Consider the following 23,075-nt stretch of genomic DNA (forward strand, 5'->3'; position numbering starts at 1 on the left):
GCAAATGTTCTTCGTGGTACAATACACAACCAATGCACATGTTACAGCATTAGAGTGGTTATTTTTTTTCCCATTTGTCATAGATCATAGTCAAAACAAAACACTAAAACACACAAGTGTCTTAAACATGCTTTCTGAAAACCACCAGGTGACGATGGGAAAACGCCTTTTTGTTTTGACCTCTGTAAACACTTTCCTGCTGAATTTACAGTCTCGATCACTCATTTTTGGCCATAAATGGATGTGGAATAATTATTGTCATTAAAAATTCTCCTTGGCTAAAAGCAAGTTCGTATGTGGTCTCACAGCATCCCTCACTTTTTTGGGGAAATGAAAACACTAATCAAAAAGGGACTTCTAAAACCAATCACTGACATCACACTACCTCCATCCATCTTTTACTGTATATGTAATTTAATCATGTGACTACCAACATGTGATACAAGATGTCTCCACTAAGTGCATTATTGTCTGGTGACAAGCAGAAGTGTTTTGTTTTTCCCCAAGTTTCCCCAAGTGCTTGCAAAGGGGGTTATTTGACTATTGTGGGGTTTTCTCTGTATTATTGTTGGGTCTTTACCTTATAATATAAAGTGCCTTGAGGTGGCTGCTGTTGTGATTTTAGTACTATATAAGTAAAAGTGAACTGAATATAGTGCTTTAAACATTTAACCCTTTTGTGATACAATAAATATGGAAAAATGTAGTTCTGAACTTATTTCAGCCCTGCGCTTGCCTTGTTTTTTGATGCCCATCTCAGGGTATTGAATTTTCTGTTAAGTTCAACAGCAAACAAATGAGACAGCAGTTCCATGTAGATAAAATATAAATGGATAGATGGAATTATTGTAGTGGTTTATAGTAAACAGTAAAAGATGAATGTAACACCAGTCCGTGTATATGGAGAAGACATAGTGTGGCTGTCTTCTAATGACAATTTAATGACCAAATTACTTGTTAATCAATCATCGATAGATCAATATTTCTTGGTCTGTCCGCCTGAACCTTTTCATCAACATCAGTTTTTGCTGTCATACTCCAACCAAATTTGACCTTGGAGATAACGCTGTGGTTTCCTGGGTAAATTCTTATCAGAGCTTAATTTGGATAATCTATGCAATATAAAAATAAGAAAAAGTTTCCTCATTGCACAAGAGCCATAGAAACTGAATGAAATGGCAGCAGTTAAAATCATTTGACTTTATCATAACGGAGAAAGCACCGTGTTATTTATATGCAATGATATTCTATCGTAGATTCAGTTGTTAACATTGCATAATTTGTCAAATCACTCAGCTTAGCCCTGCAAATGGAGCTTTAATTCCATGTGAAGTAGATGTATTTGGATAGAAACAGAAAAGTAGAATTCCTGGCTTCATCAGCTGTGATCATTCAGTCATGATCGCACCTAGCCTAACGTCAGCCACGGAGCTAGCAAACCTAGTTAGCAACAACGTTTGAAGTGAAATAAGAGAGTTATGGTGGCTCACTACCAAATTAAAGACACTGGAATAAAAAAAAGTTTGTCACAGCCAACACATTGCCATTTGTTAAGTAGGCTAATGCAGTGTTAATGTAGACCCACTTAAAAAGATATTGATTCTGCGGGCAGGCGCTGCAGCCTCCTCCTCTGATTTTAAAGATTATGTGTCCTGCAGGGAAAAAAACCCTCACGCATATTCATTCAGAAACATGCGTACACAGACACGAGTGCCCATAGACTGACTGGTGAAAATAAAACACTTAGGCTGGAGACACTGCATAAGCCAACCTACGCAAAAACCCACAGCAGGCATTCTTTAGCCTACAGCTTCTATTTGGTATATATGTGAAAGGAGAGAGAGCAGCTTCTAGCAGCTACTAGCAGCTTCATGAAATGCTATAAAGGGATTAAACAAAAATAGAAAATGTCTTTTTTTTTTAATTCAGGGTCATTGTTTAGATAATCATTATGTTTGGAGATGGAAATCCTGGAAAAAGCTAACTCTCCTGTTTGTCTTTTTTTATGACTCCATTCATGCGCGACTGCAATTTTGTCCTGGGGGATATGGAGGTAACCCAGAGAAAAAGGAAATCCATCTGAAAAGAGGAAGAGAGCGTGATTCATCATATCTGAACAGGAAACACCTGCACAATGTACACTACTGTGTTTGCGTGTGTTAGTTGGTAATGTTTAAAAGCCTTACGGCAGCTATGTGTTTTACCCTGAAGTGCTTGAATGCTCAACACTGCTGTGTGTGTCCCCTGTCACCAGACCTCTGACCTTTTCTCTTCACAGATAATACAAAACAATGCACTGAAGCACCCGCTGCTTAGTGGGTGTTCAGAACAGTCTGATGTACAGAGGAGGGAGGAATGGGGAAACAGAGCTAGTGCTTGTAAAATTATTGTGAAATGAGAAGCAGAAGAGTGGTGCAAAATTATATTTTCCCTTGCTTTATATACTCTGTCCTTATTTCACAACTCTGTCCAGGGGTCAGAATGAAATAGTCACTTCAGAAATATCTGAAACCCCCTTAAGCTTAAGAACACTTTATTGTGCTAAGGATAAAAGTCAAGTGCCTACAATTAGTCCAAAAATGCAGCAGCACGCCTCTTAACCGGCACTAGAAGGCATGAGCACATCACCCCTATCCTCGCTAACTTACACTGGCTGTCCGTCAAATATCGCATTGATTTCAAAATCCTTCTGCTCACTTTTAAAATTCTAAATAACCTGGCCCCTAGCTACCTAACTGATCTCCTTGATCTGTACAACACAAAGAGAGCACTAAAATCCTCCAGCCAGCTGCTCCTAATGCAACCAAGGTCTTGTTTAAAAACCAGAGGTGACTATGCTTTTGCCATTGCCGCTCCTAGACTCTGGAATAATCACACAGTTGATATCCGTACATCGGAATCAAATCTATCGTTCAAATCACGCTTAAAAACACACCTGTTCAACTTAGCTTTTGAAGCAAAGAAGTTTGACTTTCATTCGGCCTGCACTACACCATGTAAGGTAATTTTAATTGTAACTGTACTATTTGTTCCTTGTTCTGCCCCCATTGCGGTTTTATTGTGAAGCACTTTGATGTACGCTAGTCTTTTAAATGTGCTATAGAAATAAATTTTGACTTGACTTGAAGCATGCCACCTTAGCTGTTGGACAGATGGCCTCACATTTGACTATATAGAAGATAAAGAAGAGTTCATGGTCGACTCAATGACTGGAGGGTTTGCATATCCTGTACCCGTCCACCACTGTGCTTGACAGCTGGTCAAACACACTGAACATTAATCTGACCCCAAGGTCTGACCTTCGGGTGACACTTCTGCGATGTTCACCCCTGGTAGCATTGTGTTAACACACACTTGAGTTCTCCATAGGTGGTCACCTAGTTGATGATCACTTATTCAAATGCATTTGAACAGCAGCACATGGCTTTTAATTCCTATCGAAGCAATAAGGATGTTCTTAGTGTTTCACAGGACGGTATTTTCATGGTTTTTTGTAACTAAGCAGTAGAGTAATTAGTAATCATGTCATACAATGCTTAAACACATGCAACGTTCATTTTATTAATAAAAGTCTGGGCGTTAATGTCTTCTCTGTCTAAAGTAAATGCTGGAAAGACAAACATTCACTTTCACTCCCAAAGCCTTTCATGTCAGATCAGAGCATGTGATACTGATTTTCAATATGTGCCTGTCCAATGAACAGAGGTCACACGGCTACAGCATTTCCCATAAACAGGATGTCCTCCACCTCTGCTAAGAGTCTGTGAGGATGTTGATGATGAGGATATCAATGACTTGTTTTCTTGGAGGGAAAAGGCTGCAGCAAAAAGAAGATAAATCTGAAAAGAAAATGCAACTGGGTCATTATTATTAATATCATCTAAAGAATTCAACTCCATTAACAAGTTTCAGAATATAGAGTGTGTTAGTGTTAGCCTGAGCCGAGCCAGACAAAAACATCCAAAGCTGAAAAACGCAAAAATCAGGATTACAGTGAGTTATCTTTCCCGGTTGTTGTCAGCCGCAATGACGCGTGCATACAATTACTTCCTGTCACCGCTCTTAAACCTGTGTGTCCACATCCTCCACTTCCTTACACACAGATCTTCACATACACACACATTCCTCCACATGGCAAAGCTTAGAGTCACTTATTCCCATAACTGCAGTCTTGTGACAGACCAGTTTGGTATTACTGGATTACTCACAGCCTCACTCTGTCACACTCTCTCAAACACACACACACACAACATCCACGCCAAGCCTCTGGAGGCCCATTGTCCGGCTCTCTGACAGTGAATGCGAGCGCTGACGTTCAGTCAGCACAAATGAAGCCTGACTGCACAGAGAACAGCCTGACAATAGATGCACTTCTTTGCTGAGTCCTGTTACCCTTGGTTTGTAGCACTTTTCTACTTCCTCTCATGAGACTGTGAGCAAGGTACTTCCTTCTTATTGTCACCACACACTGACTATTTTACACACCAGAAACTTTTTGTGAGAATTTCCTCATTCCTGAATCATATACCTACAACTGTGTTTGATCTATTCCGATCACCGAGCCAACAAACTCAAAGTAGAAGACCTCGGAGCAGAAGCTGGCTCGCAGGCACATTTTCCACCACAGAAAAAGCAGATGACGCTAGTCTTTTAAAAGTTTTCTGACAAATATTTGTTGTTCCAGACAGTGAGAATGTCCAAAGCAATATCTTCAGCTGCCTCGTTTCATCCGAGCAGTGGTTGCAAAACAGAAAGATTTACCATCATAAATGAAAACCTGACGTTCACATTTTTGAGATACTTGAATTTATTTGATTTGTTGCGCCAGGGGAACTTTGTGATCGCCAGTAAACTTTCTCACTTTCAACCTGGTGAGGTCTGAAGATATTTGTAACCGTGAAACCTGACCTCTGTGGCCACGCTACACTGAATCATACGCATAGCTTGCCATTTTGCTTTCAACTACCCTCTCAGACCCCATTGTGGTTGTTGGGTAGACCTGGAAGCTCTGCTGCTAGTGGCTGAGCTGTGTCTAACATATCAGCTGCCTGTCATCAATCAGACAATAAGAGAACAGAATAACATCAGTAACTTTTTAAACTATTTTTAAATAACTTTTACAATAAAAGTCTAATTCATTCGTTAACTAATCATTTTAACTCCCAATAACAGTAAACAACTAAACAGTTTTACTGTTACTTTGTTTTAAATGGGCGATTGTGGCTCAAGAGTGGCAGTTCGTCTTGTAATCGGAAGGTTGCCGGTTCAAGCCCCGGCTCGGACAGTCTCGGTCATTGTGTCCTTGGGCAAGACACTTCACCCGTTGCCTACTGGTGGTGGTCAGAGGGCCCGGTGGTGCCAGTGTCTGGCAGCCTCGCCTCTGTCAGTGCGCCCCAGGGTGGCTGTGGCTACAATGTAGCTTACCATCACCAGTGTGTGAATGGGTGAATGACTGAACGTGTAAAGCGCTTTGGGGCCCTTAGGGACCAAGTAAAGCTCTATACAAATACAGGCCATTTACCATTTAAATCCATTTCTTAGTACATCACTTCAATCCCCAACTCCAGTTAATTAGTTTTAATCAATGGGGGGAGATTGGTAATTGTAAACCAAACACAAAGAAACTCTCTTTAAATTTACTATTACCAGAAAACACTGCATGCACAACATTGTTATCACTGCCACCATGCTACGACTGACTGAAGAAGACTAAAGTGTGTTGGATGCTGGCATGATTGCCCATCAGAGCACATTCCCAGACCCAAACATTCCTACACTGCCTACACACACACTGCCAGAGTAGCACAGTCATTCCCTGGCCAGAATTTAATCCTAATATGCCTCCTACTGAATACACCTGGGACATGCTGGTTCATCTGAGGCAGTAACAACTAATGACCACTGCACATCTGCAAGCTGGAGGGATTCAAGGAATGGAGAGAATTTCCTAACAACAGATCCGGATTTGTGCAATCCAAGCGGAGAAGCCAGAGGAGGCCATATATCATCGTGAACATCTTGAGAGAAATCCTACAAACCAGAGTGGATGATGACTTTTAGGCCATTCAAATTTCTCCAAACACTGAGTGAAGCCAACGCTTATTGAGGCTACTTGAGCTCAGAGGCAAATATCACAAGACTGAAATGTGTGTTTGTAAACACCTGAATGGAAGTGAATATATTAGATGAAGATGAATGAAGAAATGATATAGATTCAAAGTGTCAGCTGCAAGAGATCTTGATTTATGTTACTTTATTACTTCCTCTGCTTTTCTGATTGCATTGTCTGTTGCAGATAACAACGCAATCTGTGAAGTAACACTTTGGGATTACAGAACAGTTGCAAAAGTTTACTGGTTTAATCCAAACAACAGACACTCCCTGCATGCTATTTTTTGACATTCAGTCTGGGGATGAATTACATTTATTTCACTGCTTCCGCTTCAGTGGTGAGAATGAGTGTTAGCTGAATGGTTTGATGGTGAGCATGAAAAATGATGTGACTCATACGCTAAGCAGATCTGCACTCCACCGCCATCCCGAAAATCCTTTGTTGAGACATTTTCTGCTGGCTTTCCTGTTCATTTGTCATCACTCAGTATTTTGTATGTGAAACCAATATTATCGTTTTCTAAATATAAGGTAGAAGCAAATTCTAACCACACGCTCCATCTTATTTCTTAGCTTGACCTAACCTTATGTCTAATTTTAGATTACTTCACTTTACAAAGAGTATAATGTTGCAGAAATGTCGAGTGTGTGTTCAGCTGCCCAAAAATAGCAACACAAACAAACACCCAAAACCCGCCACAGCTACATGTCTGCTCCGCTGCTATTGGTGGAGGGTCTCATGTGGGTTTCCAAAGTCTTTCAGGATGAGGGAAGAAGACATCTAGGTGGCGGGGACTGTTTGCAGTTACTCACCCTGACAAAGTTATCGGGGAACAGCCCCCTGCGTCCACCCAGCTCGCCCTCCCACCATCCTCCTTCATCTCGCCGTATGTTCACGATGATGTCACCCGCCGTCAGGCTCAACTCATCGTCCTGCTGAGCCTCATAATCAAACTCCACCACGGCTTCCACTGTGTGCAGAGGGCAAAAGAGAGAGTTGAAGATCAAATCACACTGCAGAGACACCACACTGTTCTATAATTTGTCTCTGCTCCAGTCATTTCGATGATTATCAAGGTTTTCTTTATTAATTGAAAGTGAAAGCAGAACACAAATCTTTGAATTTGACTCCAAAACACTTGTTCATTCCCTGGGAGGGGAAAAAAGGGACTCGCCAATTAAAGGTGTCCTGTAGCATTTAGTTGTTAACAAACCAAAGTGTGTGTGTGTGTGCTTCTGAAACACCGAATGCAAATCGAGCTGCTTTTGCATTTTAAAAACCTGCATTGTTTATCCCCTTTATCATCCTTTCCTTTGCCAGTCGCTGCTTTTCTGCCGACACAAACTGTTTGTGCGGGCCACCTGTCCTCGCCACAAATACCTCACAAACAAACAAAATTTATTCAGGAAATGTCGAACACATCTGTCACTATCTTCTCACTGTCAGGAACATAAAAGCCGGAATAAAAAATATAAAGCGCTCTCACTCACACATTGCATGTACGTGGCTTACCACACAGCGACACCACAAACTGAAAACGCAGCAGTATTTCTCGGTAAATACATTTTACAGAAAGTGCAGAAAACGTTGCATATTCAGTTTTTACATATGCTGAAATAGCTTTTCGCAAATACGCCACATTTAAGCATTTTAAATTACACTTTTGGCTCATTTTAACCTATCTGGACGTAGCTTTCCACTCTCCTTCTTTGGATAGGTCTTGGACAGGAATTGGATAGAAAGAGTGATTTTACACATAGAAATTACTATAAGAGACAGCTTGTGGCCTAAAATAATGTTGAAACAGTAAAAATCAGTGGCCACTATAACCAAAAATCACTGGTCTGCACATGAGAAGCTAAGACGAATGGAAACCAAGATGCAAACATGAAAAACATCTTACAAGACAACAGTTTGGTGTTTTGCTTCACAAGATCTTGTTAAATCTCCTAAATAAAATAATTTCAAATCACGATATCTTGTTTCCTGCGACTCCTTCAGCACGCATACACAGCTTCACACTCACAAACAAACCCCCACACAGATGAATATGTAGCCTGATTAGGTCTAGTGCCCCAAAATAGATATCCCCATTGCAATCAGGACACTGGCTGTTCAAGGCAGCTAATATCTGTTTTTATGTCTATACTCACTAAATGTTTAAAATGAGTCATGTAAAAATGACCGAAAGCTGAGACTACTTATTTCCCAAAAGAAGTGGAGAGTAAAAAGTCAGCATGACCCATCCAGCCACAATAGCCAAAAGTGAGGCGAAAAAAAAACACGCACACACTTTAAGTTAGTGTTCTTCGCTTTTTTTTAGACCTTTACTTTGGCTTGCAAGTTCTTCCTTGTGGGTATAAAAATGGTCAAAAAGTTCCCGCACAGTTCTGCTCGGTGTCCTGTAAACACTTCAGATGAACCCTCCTGCAGATGACTCAAAAGTAACTCGAAGACAGTAATTATTCCCTTTGAGTCAGTGGGGGTGTTTTAATTTGAGCAAGAGGGAAGTGGAGAAAAAAAATTCCTGCAGCCTCTAACAAAATTGTGTCCTACCAAACCTCTTGTGCTAATTGGACAAAATCTAAAAGTAAGTAAGTAAAACTTCCCTATATGGCACAGCAAAAAATCAAACAGTGCTTCACAATAAAACACAAAAAATTAAAATATAACATATCAAAACAATGTAAAGCAACGGCATATAAGATAAAATAAACACGAAACCTAAGATCCTTCAGATTTTAAGATCGGAGCTTCCTGTCAGCTTTAGAGTTCCTTTTAAACCTACTGCTTTAACCTTTAAAGCTTTGAATGGTGAGGACCTCAGTATATCTCAGAGCTTTTATTGGTCTACTCTTCCAGCTGATCCCTTTAGTCTTCGGAGCAGAGGTTACTGCTGGTGCATCGTACTCATTTTAAAACAAACACAGAGATTGGGCCTTTGGGGCCGTAGCTCCAAACTGTACTACAAATTATTCTCATCTCTTTGTTTCATTGATTCAGATAAGTTATTAAAAGCTGATTTTAAAAAATTATTGGTTTTATTGTTTGTTTTTTTCTCTTGGTGTCCATCAAAAGTGCTTTACAAGTAAGCTTTACTTTACTCACTTAATGTGCTAATTAGACAAAAACTATATAAACTATATATTACCCAGTTCTGGAAACTAATATGTATCACAGCTGTTTGGTCCACTGCCCACCTTACACAGTTTCCAAAGGTAAAGTTGATACAACACAGGAAGTTCTACCACTCAACAGATTTAAACATGACTGAATCTTATAAGCTACATAACCTTGATGACTCGTATACTTCAGTGCCATACTGTTACATCCTTGTAATGTATATCCACTGAAGGGTTTTGTTTGAGGTTTTTGAGGCTTTTTGTTCTCACCACCCCATTAAAGAAATCTTGAAAAAAAAAACACGCCTGTGCTGTGCACTGACAGGAAGCACTCAGATGTCAAGATATAAATAAGTCGAAATGCACGGCATACTGAAGACTGTAATATGGCAAAATATCTTTTACCCAATTCTCTGAGATCGTTAACTTTGAAATAGTAACATAAAAACATATAACACACACACTATGTTAGTTTCCTCAAAGCATCTAACACACTACCTCACACTTTCACACACTCAGAAGCATCTTGTGACTGCCTGTGCAGCTGTTAATACTTGTAAAAAATGCACTTATGTGTCATATCACATTTTGCTTATTAAGGCCAGCTCTCTACACACACTTACCCACACACGCACCGGCTGCTGAGGCCTAAACCGTGTAGGCAGCAAACTGAGGGGATGCAATAGGGGAGTTTCAGGGGTTCGGTAACCATGGGAACAAGAGTATAAGGGGGTTGCTATGACTCAGAAGGACTGCACCCCCCCAACACCCTCTTTCACACACACACACATATATATATATAGCATTAAATGCATAAAAGGTTTACACCAGACCAACTAAGACACTTCTTTTGCCGAGTGGAAGGTCAGGGTGTGACTGAGAGGAAGGAGGAAGGCATCCACGAGACACAACAGACGACTGTAGTCCAAGTTGGTCTGCTGCTCAGATGGGGGGATATGATTCTGGCTTGAGGTAGCTCTACAGATTAGTCGCAGCTGAGACAGCGACGTGGACGTGTTTTTCTTTTACTAATCTCAGCTGTAATGTTTGTGGGGAAGTGGCAGGTTGTTCAGTAAGGAGAAGTGCGCTCTGTGAGTTGATAGCTCATGGCAGTTGTCTTGCAAACTGCATTACAGTAGAACTGAGTGGCAGAACAGGGCAAGGCACTGCAGTACACCCACCAAGCCCCGCTGAAGAGGGTGACAGCTTGTGGCTCTGCACATCACCGAGTGCAAAGATGGGTGCAAGTTAAAAGTGACACAACGTTAACGCCAAATGGGCTCCGAGGAAGAGCCGTCACATGTGAAGCTATGCAGAAAGAGCAGAGTCCTCCAGTGGAGATATGAGCTTACAAAGCAAACAGCCTGGATTGATTATCTGTGGCACACAGAAAACTGCACGACAGCAGCTGAGGTGCAAAGGAGATCACTCAGTCCCGCGTACAGGGCTTAACTCAGTTAAGTCCAATTCAGGCAGCTGTATACCTGCACACTGACATCCCTGCGTACACACAGAGCTAGAGGAAGTTATCTGCTGGGATTTGAGTCCCCACCGTGTTGAAAGGGAAACAACTTTAACTTGATAAAATTAAATACGTACGCATATTATTGAAGGGTGGAAACACTCCATAATTGAGCAATCTGAGGGCGACATTTGGAATAACAAAAAAAATCTGAATGTAATGCAGTACAAAAAAGCCTTGATGTAGCAGCAAAGGAAGCAGATTCAAGTTCAAGATTTCCTTAATGATCTTTACACAAAGATAGATTGTATAAGACACTTTTGATTTGCTACACACAGATGAAAATAAAGATAACTGAATTATTAATTAAGTTGTTTAAAAAAAAAAAAAGACTATTTCCGTATTGAAGTGTGGGAGGTGAATTCAGCAGTCTCAAAGCACGGGGATAGAAACCGCTCCGAAGTCTGGTGTTTCGGCAGCGGATACTTGTGTTTCACTTGCCAGATGGCGGCAGGGTAAACAGGCTGTGGCTGTGGATGTGGCGGGTTTTGTCTTCGGCTCCCTTTGTCTTGTTTATACAAAAGCTGAGTGCTTAACGATACATTAATTATCCCACTCCTCACTCCTTAAACATTATCCATTTATAATCCCCCTCTTCTGTGTGTTTGTGTGTGTGGTTTGCCTTCTTTCCTTCTTTTTTTACTACAGGTCTTTGTGTGGTTGTGTCTTGATTACGGTCCACTGTTACGGCCTACCTCGTGATCCCATGTTCGGCTCTTGTCTTTTATTTTTTTAGCACATAAAAAAGAAAGGGGGAAGAAGATATTTTTCTCACGTACACAAACTTACACACACACACACACACACACACACACACACACACACACACACACACACACACACCAATCAGAGAGAAGTGCCTTACCCACCATCCTTTTACTCCCTTTTTCTGTCTTTTATTTCATCTTTTTTTATCTTTGGCTACGCCTTTTTGTTTTGTTCATACAATTTCACCATTTTTCTTGCATATGCAAGCAAAATGGTGAAATTGTTTGTTGTTTTGTTGAGGAACTTCAGGGTCTGAACTAGCTTAAGTCCTGATCACCAATTAGCCCAGTCGGAACTTGTAGAGGTTATCCTGAACTGGGCCTGTTGACGGACTCGGACAGGAAACAGTGAAAAAGGAAAGAGAGATGAGGTAAGAAGGCGTAATAGGGAAATTCACTAAATTAAATATATTGTTCCAGTTGTCACTCACAGTCTAATAATGTTTATTCCTTATTATTGTGCAAACTCTATTAAGAAACCCATCAAAAAACCACACTGCTACTCTGGATCACACAGTCCTTCAGTACCACAAACACATTCTTTATGCACCGCCCTCTGTGCTAAATCCGTGGCACTAAAAGGACCCAGCAAAGCTACTGTTTATTCCCATTAGAGTAACACATCATTGGTTTGGGTATTTAGATATGTAAACACCAAAACACCAAAACCAAAAGAATACAGGCAGCTGCAGGGGGTATTTTAGTTAAAGAGCCCATTAGAAGTCGCCTCGTTTGACCTCTGGATGGCATGCTGAGATGTGAGGAGGATTGAGATAGCAAGGACATGTTTCAAATGTCGGCAATGACTTGTAAAGATAACATATTGAGATAAAAATTCCTTGGTAATACCACACGCACAAAGATTACACCTAACTTTGTTAGATTTTTTTGCTTGTGTTGGTGCAGCTATACAATTTGGGAATTATAATGCACGTGTATGTTTTTCTAAAGATGAATTTGATATGTCTCAAAAGCAGGAAGTCAGAATATGAACTTGAATCATTGTTTCAAAAAATAGGGCTTTATCTAGATTTCCTTTGTCACTTTTCTAGAAACAATACATGTTTTTTGCTTGACTGGGAAAAGAAAACTAATGAGCCAAGAGGGCAATGAAGGGAGCTCGTCTGATGGCCCATGAGAGCGATGATAAAAGATAACACTGCTGCTGTTTTTGCAGCAATGTGTTACATGGCGTTAAGTGGCACATGTTTATCAGTGACAACAACTGCAGTTCCTCTAATAGCCACTTGAGACCAGTTTGTAAATACCCATAGACTTCCACATTAAGAGTGTTAAAAAGCACATTTAGAGAAATACTTTTGGACTGGATTGGTTATTTCCCACTACAAGAACTACTTTTTTTTATCTCACCCATTAAAGTATTAGCTGCATGGTAGCTCTGCGTGACAGCTAGCTTTCTACCTGACAACTAGGCATCTACTACAAGTCACTTCTCCTAATATGAATTGCAGAACTGGACTTCTCAGCGATGAGGTCTGCATTCCAGTTTTTTCAATAAGAGAAATACTAACATGCTACCTCTGTAGAGAGTATATAGTTACATCTTACTAAATAAGATGCCAGCATTACCTAAACCTTAGAACTGCACTCTCGAATACAAAAATGTGACACAGCAACTGAAAAGCTAGCCAAAGATGTAGCCCTCCACACAAAGCAGTCAGACAATGACACACAAGAACCACTGCTTTTTCCAAAAATTTCCAATGTCTGTCTCTGAAAACAGCGCTGAGCATAAACTGCAAATAAACAGAACATATGTTTCTTATCCAGATAACCTGTCAGCTATAAGGGGAAAACACACAGCGAGCATCACTTTAGCCTGTGGCGATAATGCAGTGCAGTTTTTATCAGAGGTTAATCATTTACAAACACCCAACAAGTGACTATTTATCTGTCTGCATCTTAGTGAAACCACCATAATTCAACAGACAGTAGCGACCATATCGACAATAGCAGGGCTATCTTTTATATACAGTCTATCTTTTAGTCATAAATCACCATGCAAGTGCAGACCATGAGGCTTAGTTGGGTATCTGTCATTGTTCACTGTGCCATGAAATGCAATAAAACTCTTGATGAGAAACAGTGAAAATTACAGTTAATTTAGGCGATTCTGGTTACAGGAAGTCTATTTTTGACAGCTTAACAATTAATGCTCCTGCAGCCTTTAGATATCAGCTGCAGATATCAGACAAAATCATAATTACGTTTAAGTATTCTCTTCCTCTTCCTAACTGCACATTTTCGTTGCATGAGTGACAGTAACCGAAGTTTCAAACGATTTTGAGATGTTTTAAAGAAGAAATGATTAATCGACTGTGGTAGTCTGTCTGTTCTATACTCATGCAGTTGGTAATACGTTGTCAGTACAGAGCAAAAGGAGACTGACAAAAAGCCTTGAGAAGACAAGAGTGAATATTTGAAAGCCTGCAGACAAAATAAAACTCCCACTCAAGCGGTCAAGAAATACACCCTCGCACAAGAAGCGAGATGGGCCCGCAGCATACCCCGAAAAGCTGAAGACAGTTTAGATAAGAGGAAGCAACACATGCAGACACAGTGAACTTTGCAAAGCTGTGTAGCCACTTCACTGGTTAATAGCGGACTTGTGTTTAGTTGTGGGTGAGTTTCAGTGCTGCTGTGGCTGATGATGTCAAGAGCAGCTGTGTGTTGCTCTCTGTAAAACATTCACTCTGGACCGGAGCCCACTGGGAGTCAAAGCCACCCACTCCAACTGTGGATCAGATCACAGGCTTCAGCAAATTCCCCCACATTAAAGAGAAATTCCAGCCGCTTTTCCGCTCATCGTTCTGCTGTCGAGCGCATCTTGTGATAAAAATCTATTAATCTCACCCCCAGCTCGAGCTGCCCCTTTCTCAGCGCTCTCATTTCCCAGAACTCCCAGTGATAACCCCCAAGTGCATTCCTCTTGGGGTTTTAGCGTAGGTGAGCAATGCTGGCAACAAAAGCAGGAAGAGAGAGAAAGCTTTTCAGTTTCAGACGACAAAAGTGAAACAGCTCTTGGCCAAACAGTATCATAATGGCAGTAGTGAAACTTGCATATATTAACAAGTTTATTGTCTTTGTGTTTAATGGTTGAATGCACAAAATGTAAAGACTTTAAAAAAAAGAAGAAAGAAAGCCTTTTTATTACTACACTTTTGAGCCTCTGAAGGTTAAAGAGAAGAATGTCTGACACTTTTTATTTTTTCCCTGATAACTGAAGCATTACACAAAGCTGCAATCCACTGTAAGCCTGATGTCTGGGCCTTCATTTTGTACGATGTGTGCAGGAACACGCAAACAAGTAAGCACGCAAGCTTTCTCAAACTATAAGGCCACTGCAGAATGGGGGTGTAGATGCCCAGAGAAAAATATGAAGTGAAACTACGAATGTAAATAAACGCAGTTAAATATACAAATACTTGTTTACTGATGCTGAAACGTTATAAAAATTGTAGGTTTTTATGTTTACCTAACTAAGAGATGACATACTCTGAGTTTAAGCTGCTCAATCCAAGGGTGATTAGATGTTTGTCAAATTAAACATCACTAATGAGTTCATTACGAATTCAAGTGCTTAGTTAAAAATACTTACGATGTTTAGAGTCCCTTGGCACACAGTGTCACTTAGGAACTACACCCAGTGGCCTGAGCTACAAAATGTACAAGAGGCGAGCTATCTAAAGTTATCATAACTCAGGATTTTCAGTTGACTGCACTATATATACATAAACTTGATATCCTTGGTTGCTCAGCTAACTATCTTTTTAACCAGAAAACATTTGCAAAATGCTACATTTCAGGTGGTCACAGAGAGTTAGGTTTCGGTCTAATTGAATCATTCTAGCACTTCTTCAATAAAGGCTGTTATTGATATGTTAATCATCAAAAACCATAGTTGGCACTCAGGTTGTACATTCAGAGGTGTTTCTCATATTTGACCACCCTGGTGTTTGTTCAAAGTAAATGTAAAACCTGGACACAATACTCCAGGTGTAGTTCAGGACAATACCTTGGAGTTGAGTAATTAACCAATTAACTTAATAATAATTCTTAACCTGTAAACGTGCAGCAAATCGATGCCGATCCATCTTCAGTTAAGGGCGAGGTTAGGTTCATACCCTTTTTTTTATTAAAGCTTTGAAAAAAAAAACACTGTCTAGTTTCTGAGAATATGCTTTTTTCTCTTAACACATGGCTAAATCAAAAACCAACCATGGATGAAGGGCTACAATACTGTATAAAAATTACCAGCACAGTGTCTTCTTCCAGAGAAAAGAAGCCTACTCCAACCCACCTTAAATGCTACTTAATTGGCATGTATGTTTGAACAATTAAAAGTGATTTAATGACAGCTATAAGGTCAAACATGTCCTGGCTGATTAAAAATAATTTAATTTAACTTGAGTGGATTAACAACAACAACAGATTGGTTTGTTATATATTTAACCAATAAGGCTTACTGGGTTTAAAAAGGTCATATCCGTGTGCTCTTTTACTGTCTTTTTCTCTTTTAAGCAGCAGTTTGTGTGAATGAGTCATCCTGTAACCTATAAAAAGAATGAACTAAGAGACTGTGCACCGTGTTAGTGGTGAATTCTTAACCTGTAAACATTTCCCCTACACCATATTTATGATCTGTTTAAAAGCCGAACACCTTAACATAGTGACTACAGGGATTTGTGGGCCTCTGGGGTAATTTACTGCTTTCCCCAGTTGGCATTCCAGCATTGAAAGTTGTTTATAAGCGTGCTTCCCCTGAGGTCAGCCTTGTAGTTTGTTTACGTGCCTGCAGAGAGAGACCTCCAATTTAAAAAAAAAAAAAAAGTATTTAAAAGCAATAGGATGTAACTGGAAAATATCTGCAAAATATCTTAATTACTGCTCAGAATTGTAGAGAGTGCTGCTGATCTGTGAGTCAGCCGTTCAAATAATAAATATAAGGAATTCTTTTAGAGATTTTAAAAAAGAGGGGGGAAAGTAGCATGGAAACCAAAGTTGAACCTCCGAGTCTGCATGACGCCTGTGAGACAATCCGCTCATTTGTACTTGTAATTGATTACTCGTCCGCGGACTCTGTGGGTAATTAATAGTCATGAATTGCGTGCAACAACGCAGTGCCGTGGGAAATAATGGCGATGATGAGAACGGTAAGGCCTGTTTCATCCACAGAGCTGGGGAGACTTCGTGGGACACAATGGGCAGACAGACAGAGAGCGAATGTAAACGTGTCAACATCTGCAACTCATCAATGCTACCCGGCGCTGCTTTCCTAAAATCGCTCCCGTGCGGACGCGCTGCAACTCCCACGCGCGGGCTTTCTAATCGTGAATAAAGCCTGATGTGCGAGAGTACAACCCCGAGCCTGCGGTCGCCTTCGAAACAGCCCTGCTATGCATGGAGCGACGTCAGGGGAGGTGAGGTGGGGAGGAAGGAGAGAGGCTGAACCCTGCGCGCATCTGGACCGGAGGTTGATTCCTGTCCCCATCCAGATGCGCAGAGGCACTGGAGGCTATTCTGGGAATTTCTACAAAGAACAAGCTAATAAAAAGAGAGAGAAAGGAAAAAAGCGTCACCTTACCCATTTATGTGTCCCGGTGTGCTGGTAGTGCTCCTGCAGCCTGCTCGGTAACGGGGAAGGCGGTTGTTTCAGGTATAAAGGGGGTTTGCGCCGGACCGAGCCCCAGCCTCCTGCTCGTGCTACAGATCCGCTACAGCAGCGCTGCTGAAACGGGAGGAGCGTCACACGAAACCATATTCCTTCCTCTTTTTTTTCTTTTTTTTTCTTTTTATCTCCGGTGACACGGCAGAGGAGGCAGAGCGAGTGACCAGAGACGGAAAAGGAGCTGATGAACGAATCTCTCTCTCTCCCTCTCTCTCCCGCGTTGCCTTCAATTGCACCGTGTAAACTCTGACTTCCCCATTCGTATTTAGCCACAGCAGGAGGGTACGTTATGAACACGCTGTGACGCAATGTGTTGCACCACGCGTGATGTACTCGGAGCAGATGGCGCAGGGACAAATTCTGTGTTATGGGACAGGAAATCCCAACACCCAAAAAACGCGCTGTGCAGTGCAATGGAAAGTGTAACATGGGTTTGTTTTTTGTTTTTTTGCTTGTTTTTTGTTTTTTTGTTGTGACTACTTTTCAGTAAATATCAGAACGACGAATGGAAGTCAGGTAAGTTAAGAGAAGAACTGAGGTCTATGGAAGGATTCCCACATTTGATCAAGTTTATGTTAGAAACCTTTTAAAGCAGTTTCATCTCATACAGCCAGTTTGAATAAAAATCCTGTTTAAATACCTCAAATTTACGACATTCGCCTCATGGTAAAAAAAATTAAAATAAACAAAATAAACAAACAAACAGTTCTTGGTGCCAAGAGTGGCACAACCAGATTTAGGAGAAAATGACTTTTTCACATGGGACCAGGTAGGTCAGGACAGCCGTTTCCCGTTATATCAAAACTGAATCAACATTTACTCAGGTCATCTTTGTCTAATATTGAGATTCATTGGATCTGAAACAAAAACGCAAAAAAAAACTTTCGAAATGCTGTCAATGCTTTTTCACATCATTGTGTGCACAGTGCGTGCAGGTGGATTTCTGACTGCCTCTATGTGTATTATATAGCTGAACACTCTAACTACTTTTACTGATAGGTTATGTAAACCTTTGACATAAATTTTAGAATTTCGACTGTTTATTCAACCACATTAGATCTGAAATGAAACAATAAAAGACAGCAGGTGAGGCCTATTTGTTTACAGATGTGCTAACTTGCCCTTCCTCTATCATTCAGAGTTGGCAGCACCTGTTGGAGGGTTGTGGAGCTATGAAAACCTGTTATTTGGGATGTCAGTGGGTGTCCCAACATCCTCGGTGTTCTGTGAGTTCTGGGATCCTACAACTATCTACCCCAGGTTTTCCACAGTCTGCTCACTTTCCTGCCCAACATTGATCATTTCTTTTCTACTGCAGCTGCTGACTGCAGCTTTCTGCCACCTCTGATGTTGTCTTGATGGTTTACTTATACTTTCATCCCCAGGTCCTTATGTGGTTTTATTGTGGATGTTCCTGCAAAGCCCCTGCTTGCAAATTCCCCTGGGAAGATTTTCTCTTTCAAGCCTTGCTGCACTACTTCCATGCAATTTGCTACGTTATACCAGAACATATTCCTCTCAAATGTACTGTCACAAGGGACTGTGGGTTTGACAAAGTAGGTCATTTGTGTTTAGATCAGAGCCGCAAGTCTCGCCTCAAGTAGGTGATGGGAATTTCTAGAGGAATTGTAAACGGGTTGATGACCACCAACATCTTACAGTCCCCTTATTCCATCCAGTAATCTTCTGCTTCCTCTGATTTACTACTCCATCTTGGACAAATACTATCAACTGGTTTGTTCTGCTTGTTTGTTTGGCCATTGCATCGTTGCATTGATGCTTAAAAAGTGCTACAGAGCATAAGAAAGATAGGTTTGAACCTACTCAATCTTTAGGATTTTGAGCTTAAGAAATCTGGATGCAGAAAAAAAATATTTATGTAATAACATAAAGAGAATACCATTGTATTACATTAAATAACAGTTATATTTGCAATCATTTTACAAATAAAATAAATATTTTCTGTAACCAATTCATCCAAATCTGCACATTCATCCCTCAATACTTGGAAAAATGGATTCACTTGGAAAATAGCATTTTCTGAAATGCCTTTTCTCTAAAAATAAGAACACTCCGGATCTGGGTAGTTTATGTGGGTTTCAGTAAATATGTCAATATTTCCAACAGCCTTTGAAGTTGGTGTGAGCTCAAAGTCTCACACCTGTGTAAGCTCAAATTTCTAGACAACCAACTGTAACTGCGAAGAACCTTGGAAAACACATCCTGTGCCTATGCGAGTGCCAAAGACATATTTGGTATCTGCAAATAACGGGTTTTTCCCTGTGCCCATATTCAACTTGTCAAGCAACTTTTATGAAATTCAGGCTGGCATTTTTTATTTATTTTTTGCTTAATCCTGCTAAGAAATAAGAGTGTTTCCAGACCTCCACCTTGCCTTTGGCCTCTGCTGATGAATAAGGCTGTTCTAAAATTAACGTGAAAGACACAATATGCTGACTGTAATATAGTGTTCTGATTGTGAGAGACAGTATTCAGACTTTTATACACCATCAAACACATAATTACGCTCTCTCACACCATGCTGATGCAGTGCTGTTGCCCTCTCTGGATCAAACCACACGTAGGGGAGAATGTGCTGGCAGCAGCAGAAAGAGGGCGATGAAATGATGCAGCAGATATCGGACAGAAAGAGACCAGGATTTTTTCTCACAATCAGCTGTGACTTAGTTGGCGTACATTGACAGAACAAGCTGCTCTACTGACACCAAAGGAGATCTGATATGATAAATTGTAGTACGCCGCAGAAATGGCATTCACATGAATGTAGATAGACTATATTTGTCAACGCATCTCAGGTGTTCGTGACGCCAGGGATAGTTGTCTGACCTTGACTTGCATGTGTGAGGGATTTTGTGGATACAGTGCTGCAAGCTTCTATCTGCTGTAAACTAGAGTGGCATGTGATATATTATTAAGTATAAAAGAAAACAATACAACACTCCTGTTTTGTGTAAGACACCAAATTAATCTTCAGATTCAGTATTTCTGGCCAAGGGTTGGATGAGAATGCTACAAATTTACTGTGATTACCATGACAACCATGAAGCACCAGCCAACATTAGCTTAGCTTCAAAGAGAGGGGAAAAAAAGACGCTTATGCTCTTTTCTTTTAGCTATGTGTGAACCTGAAACAAGCTGCTTAACAAGTTTTTTGATTGATTTGCTTATTTTTGTGTCTTCTTGTGTTATTAAATCATAATGTGGAAAGAATGTAGTACTTAAACAACATGTTATTAGCTGTTTCCCATATTGACTTGACAATATTGTTGTCAGGGTTACTGCAAATCTTTCAAGTCAAAAAATGTCATTCATATTTACAATTTCAAAGCCACTAATTTTTCTAATTATTCCAAAACTTTATAAATAAATCACACATTTTGAAACAAGTAAGGATTCTTAAATATTACATGTTTAGTTGAAATGAAAGAAAAGCATCAAATACAAAAGCTCTTCTCAAATGCATTTGATATGCTGACTAATGCCGTTGCCCTATGGTATGTGGGATTGTAGGACTGAAATGCATTCATATTTATACATCATTAATAATGATTCATTCAGCAAGGGCATCTGGTTAAAAAAAATCTGCCAATTCAAATATGCAGAGCTAAGCCCTTTGGCAACCCCTTGTGAAAAAGGGAGCAGGAGAAAATAACATTTACATATATAAATATAGCATCGGCAGAGATTATTCTGCATACTAAGTAGTTTAATTTTGATAATTTAAGTAGCTTTTTAACGACATAACTCATACTTACAGATATTTATGTTCACATCTACATTTCATACTCTCGTAACTCGATGATAAGCTTCGACTTGCACATGCTAGTTAGGGGGAAATGATGTTTCGGTCCTGTGTATGTTTTGTACATATTTCAGAATTGACAATGAAGTTGCCTATGATATTGACTTTTGACCTTTTTATTACTTTTATGCTAAATGGCAATACAGAATTTGTAACTAATTCAATATCGTTATCAAAAAGAAGAACCTTTATTTTCACAAACGACTTGATTACGTCTTCAGTCTCCTACGTTTCTATTTTAATTCTATTACATCACTTAAGTAATTTAAATCAATGTTAATGTTTTTTTGTTTTTAATGGTGTCATTTAATGAACCATAGTCACAGTGGGAGTGTTAGGTGTGGCTGTGTGCAGGCAGGAATAGGACCCAAGGTGCAGACTCCGGAGACGGACGTGAACTCAAAAAGGCTTTAATTAGGTACTCAAAAATATAACATAACTGAAAAAACTCAAAACAAACTTAAACTGGAGAAATGACAGAACACACAGCTAAGAAAACGGTAGATCGCGACACAGACACAGAGAAACACAGGGCTTAAATACACAGAGGGAGCAATCAGGGAATGAGTAACAGGAGGGAAACACAGCTGGGACAAATCAGAACTGACGAGACCAAAGAAGCGTAAACTGAACACACTGAGATAAGACAGAGACCTTCAAAGTAAAACAGGAAACACATAACACAGACTCACATGCAGGCACTACAGAGGGAACAGAGACGTGGGACCAGGGCAGACACAAACACTGACTGGATGTGGGGATACAGCAGACAGGGAAGACAGCAACTATGGAACACAGACAGAAAACCAGAACACTAAAACTCTAACCAACCCCACCCAGAGAACCTAAACTAAGAATGATCCTAAAACCCATAAAGCAAAGCTAGAATATAATGAAATAACAAAACCAAAGAACCAAAAACACAAAACACTGGGTCAATGACCCAGGGACCCTAACAGGGAGTTGAAATGTCACAAATTTAATGCCATAACAGACATCAACAAAATGCAACACTGTTAGTTTCTACTGTCTCAGTGTCAACAGGATGTTTTCTCACACACACTGATGCTGCTGCTTTAAGGATGAAGAATTGTTTTATCATCAGAGATGGTGGTTATTATCCTCCAGAGAAAAATAATTTATCACAAAGCACTAAGGTGACCCCATCTGGCGGAGGGTTGGTATTACATAATGGATTCAGCCTTAGTTATAGTTTGCCCTCTACTGTAAATGTAGAAAAACATAACAAGAGTTCCTAATACTGTGGGAAGGATTTCTAGCACCTTTTGGGGGATTTTGTACATCACATATGAAAAAAAATAAAAAGCTGCATTTGAGAAAATCTTGATCGCTTTTATCTGCAAGGATGGGGACTAAAGGTGGGACCGGGATGGCAAAAGCAACATCTTGTTTGTGGCTACTGATATTAAGTATTAAAATACTTGCACTATATTATGCATTAGATTATAGTTTTACTACCATTTGCTTAGCTTTTTTTCATGAATGCATTAAATCTTAAGAGTTCTACAAGACTGTTTGTGCATCTCAACAAATTGCCCTAAGAGCTTGATCTTGGTTTCATAACACTAAAGCATGTCTGATGGTTGCAACTGAGAGAAAAGTTTGCTGAAAAGCAAGTTGCTCATCAGGAAACTAAGAAATATCTCTTGGCACTTACTTGGGTAGTTATCTTCAAGAATGTTCTAAATTAAGTTAATTTAAATAGATGCTAAAACGACATGTATAAAATATGCATCAAATCATATAAAAATACTTAAAACATGAAATAAAATTTCATTTTTTTTTATTTTTAAGCTTAATATAAAAAACCTCCAAAACGTCTCAGCATACAAACCTTTATCATTGTGTTAAATAGAGATATCAGCCTAAAGAAGCTGTTTACCAAGTTCCTGTCTCTTTAAGCCCTCACCACATGTAAACATTCTGTAAAAATTCTGATGGGAAATCTTTCAGAACAATAAAGCAATGAAATAATCTGTCACCCTCAACTGTTAATGACAAATGGCTGCCCCTTCCTGA

The 23,075-nt window shown here is 39.9% G+C and overlaps 1 protein-coding gene across 2 annotated transcripts in view; it reads right to left on the minus strand.

Annotated features, from left to right (window-relative positions):
* The window catches only part of sh3kbp1 (SH3-domain kinase binding protein 1), a 45,944-nt gene extending 28,440 nt beyond the window's left edge, over window positions 1-17,504 (minus strand). For both annotated transcript variants that reach the window (XM_085467999.1, XM_085467998.1), the window contains exons 1-2: window positions 17,129-17,504; window positions 6,925-7,082 (exon numbers count right to left, since the gene is read on the minus strand). In XM_085467999.1, coding sequence (XP_085324125.1) covers window positions 6,925-7,082; window positions 17,129-17,132 — 162 coding nt within the window. In that variant the 5' untranslated portion in view covers window positions 17,133-17,504. The remainder of the gene's footprint in view (window positions 1-6,924; window positions 7,083-17,128) is intronic.
* Window positions 17,505-23,075: the final 5,571 nt, after the last annotated feature.

This window comes from Copadichromis virginalis, linkage group LG9 (genome assembly GCF_057382275.1).
Source record: "Copadichromis virginalis isolate Kocher_CV1m ecotype Utaka linkage group LG9, C_Virginalis_male_GT1.1, whole genome shotgun sequence".
Taxonomy (NCBI): Eukaryota; Metazoa; Chordata; class Actinopteri; order Cichliformes; family Cichlidae; genus Copadichromis; species Copadichromis virginalis.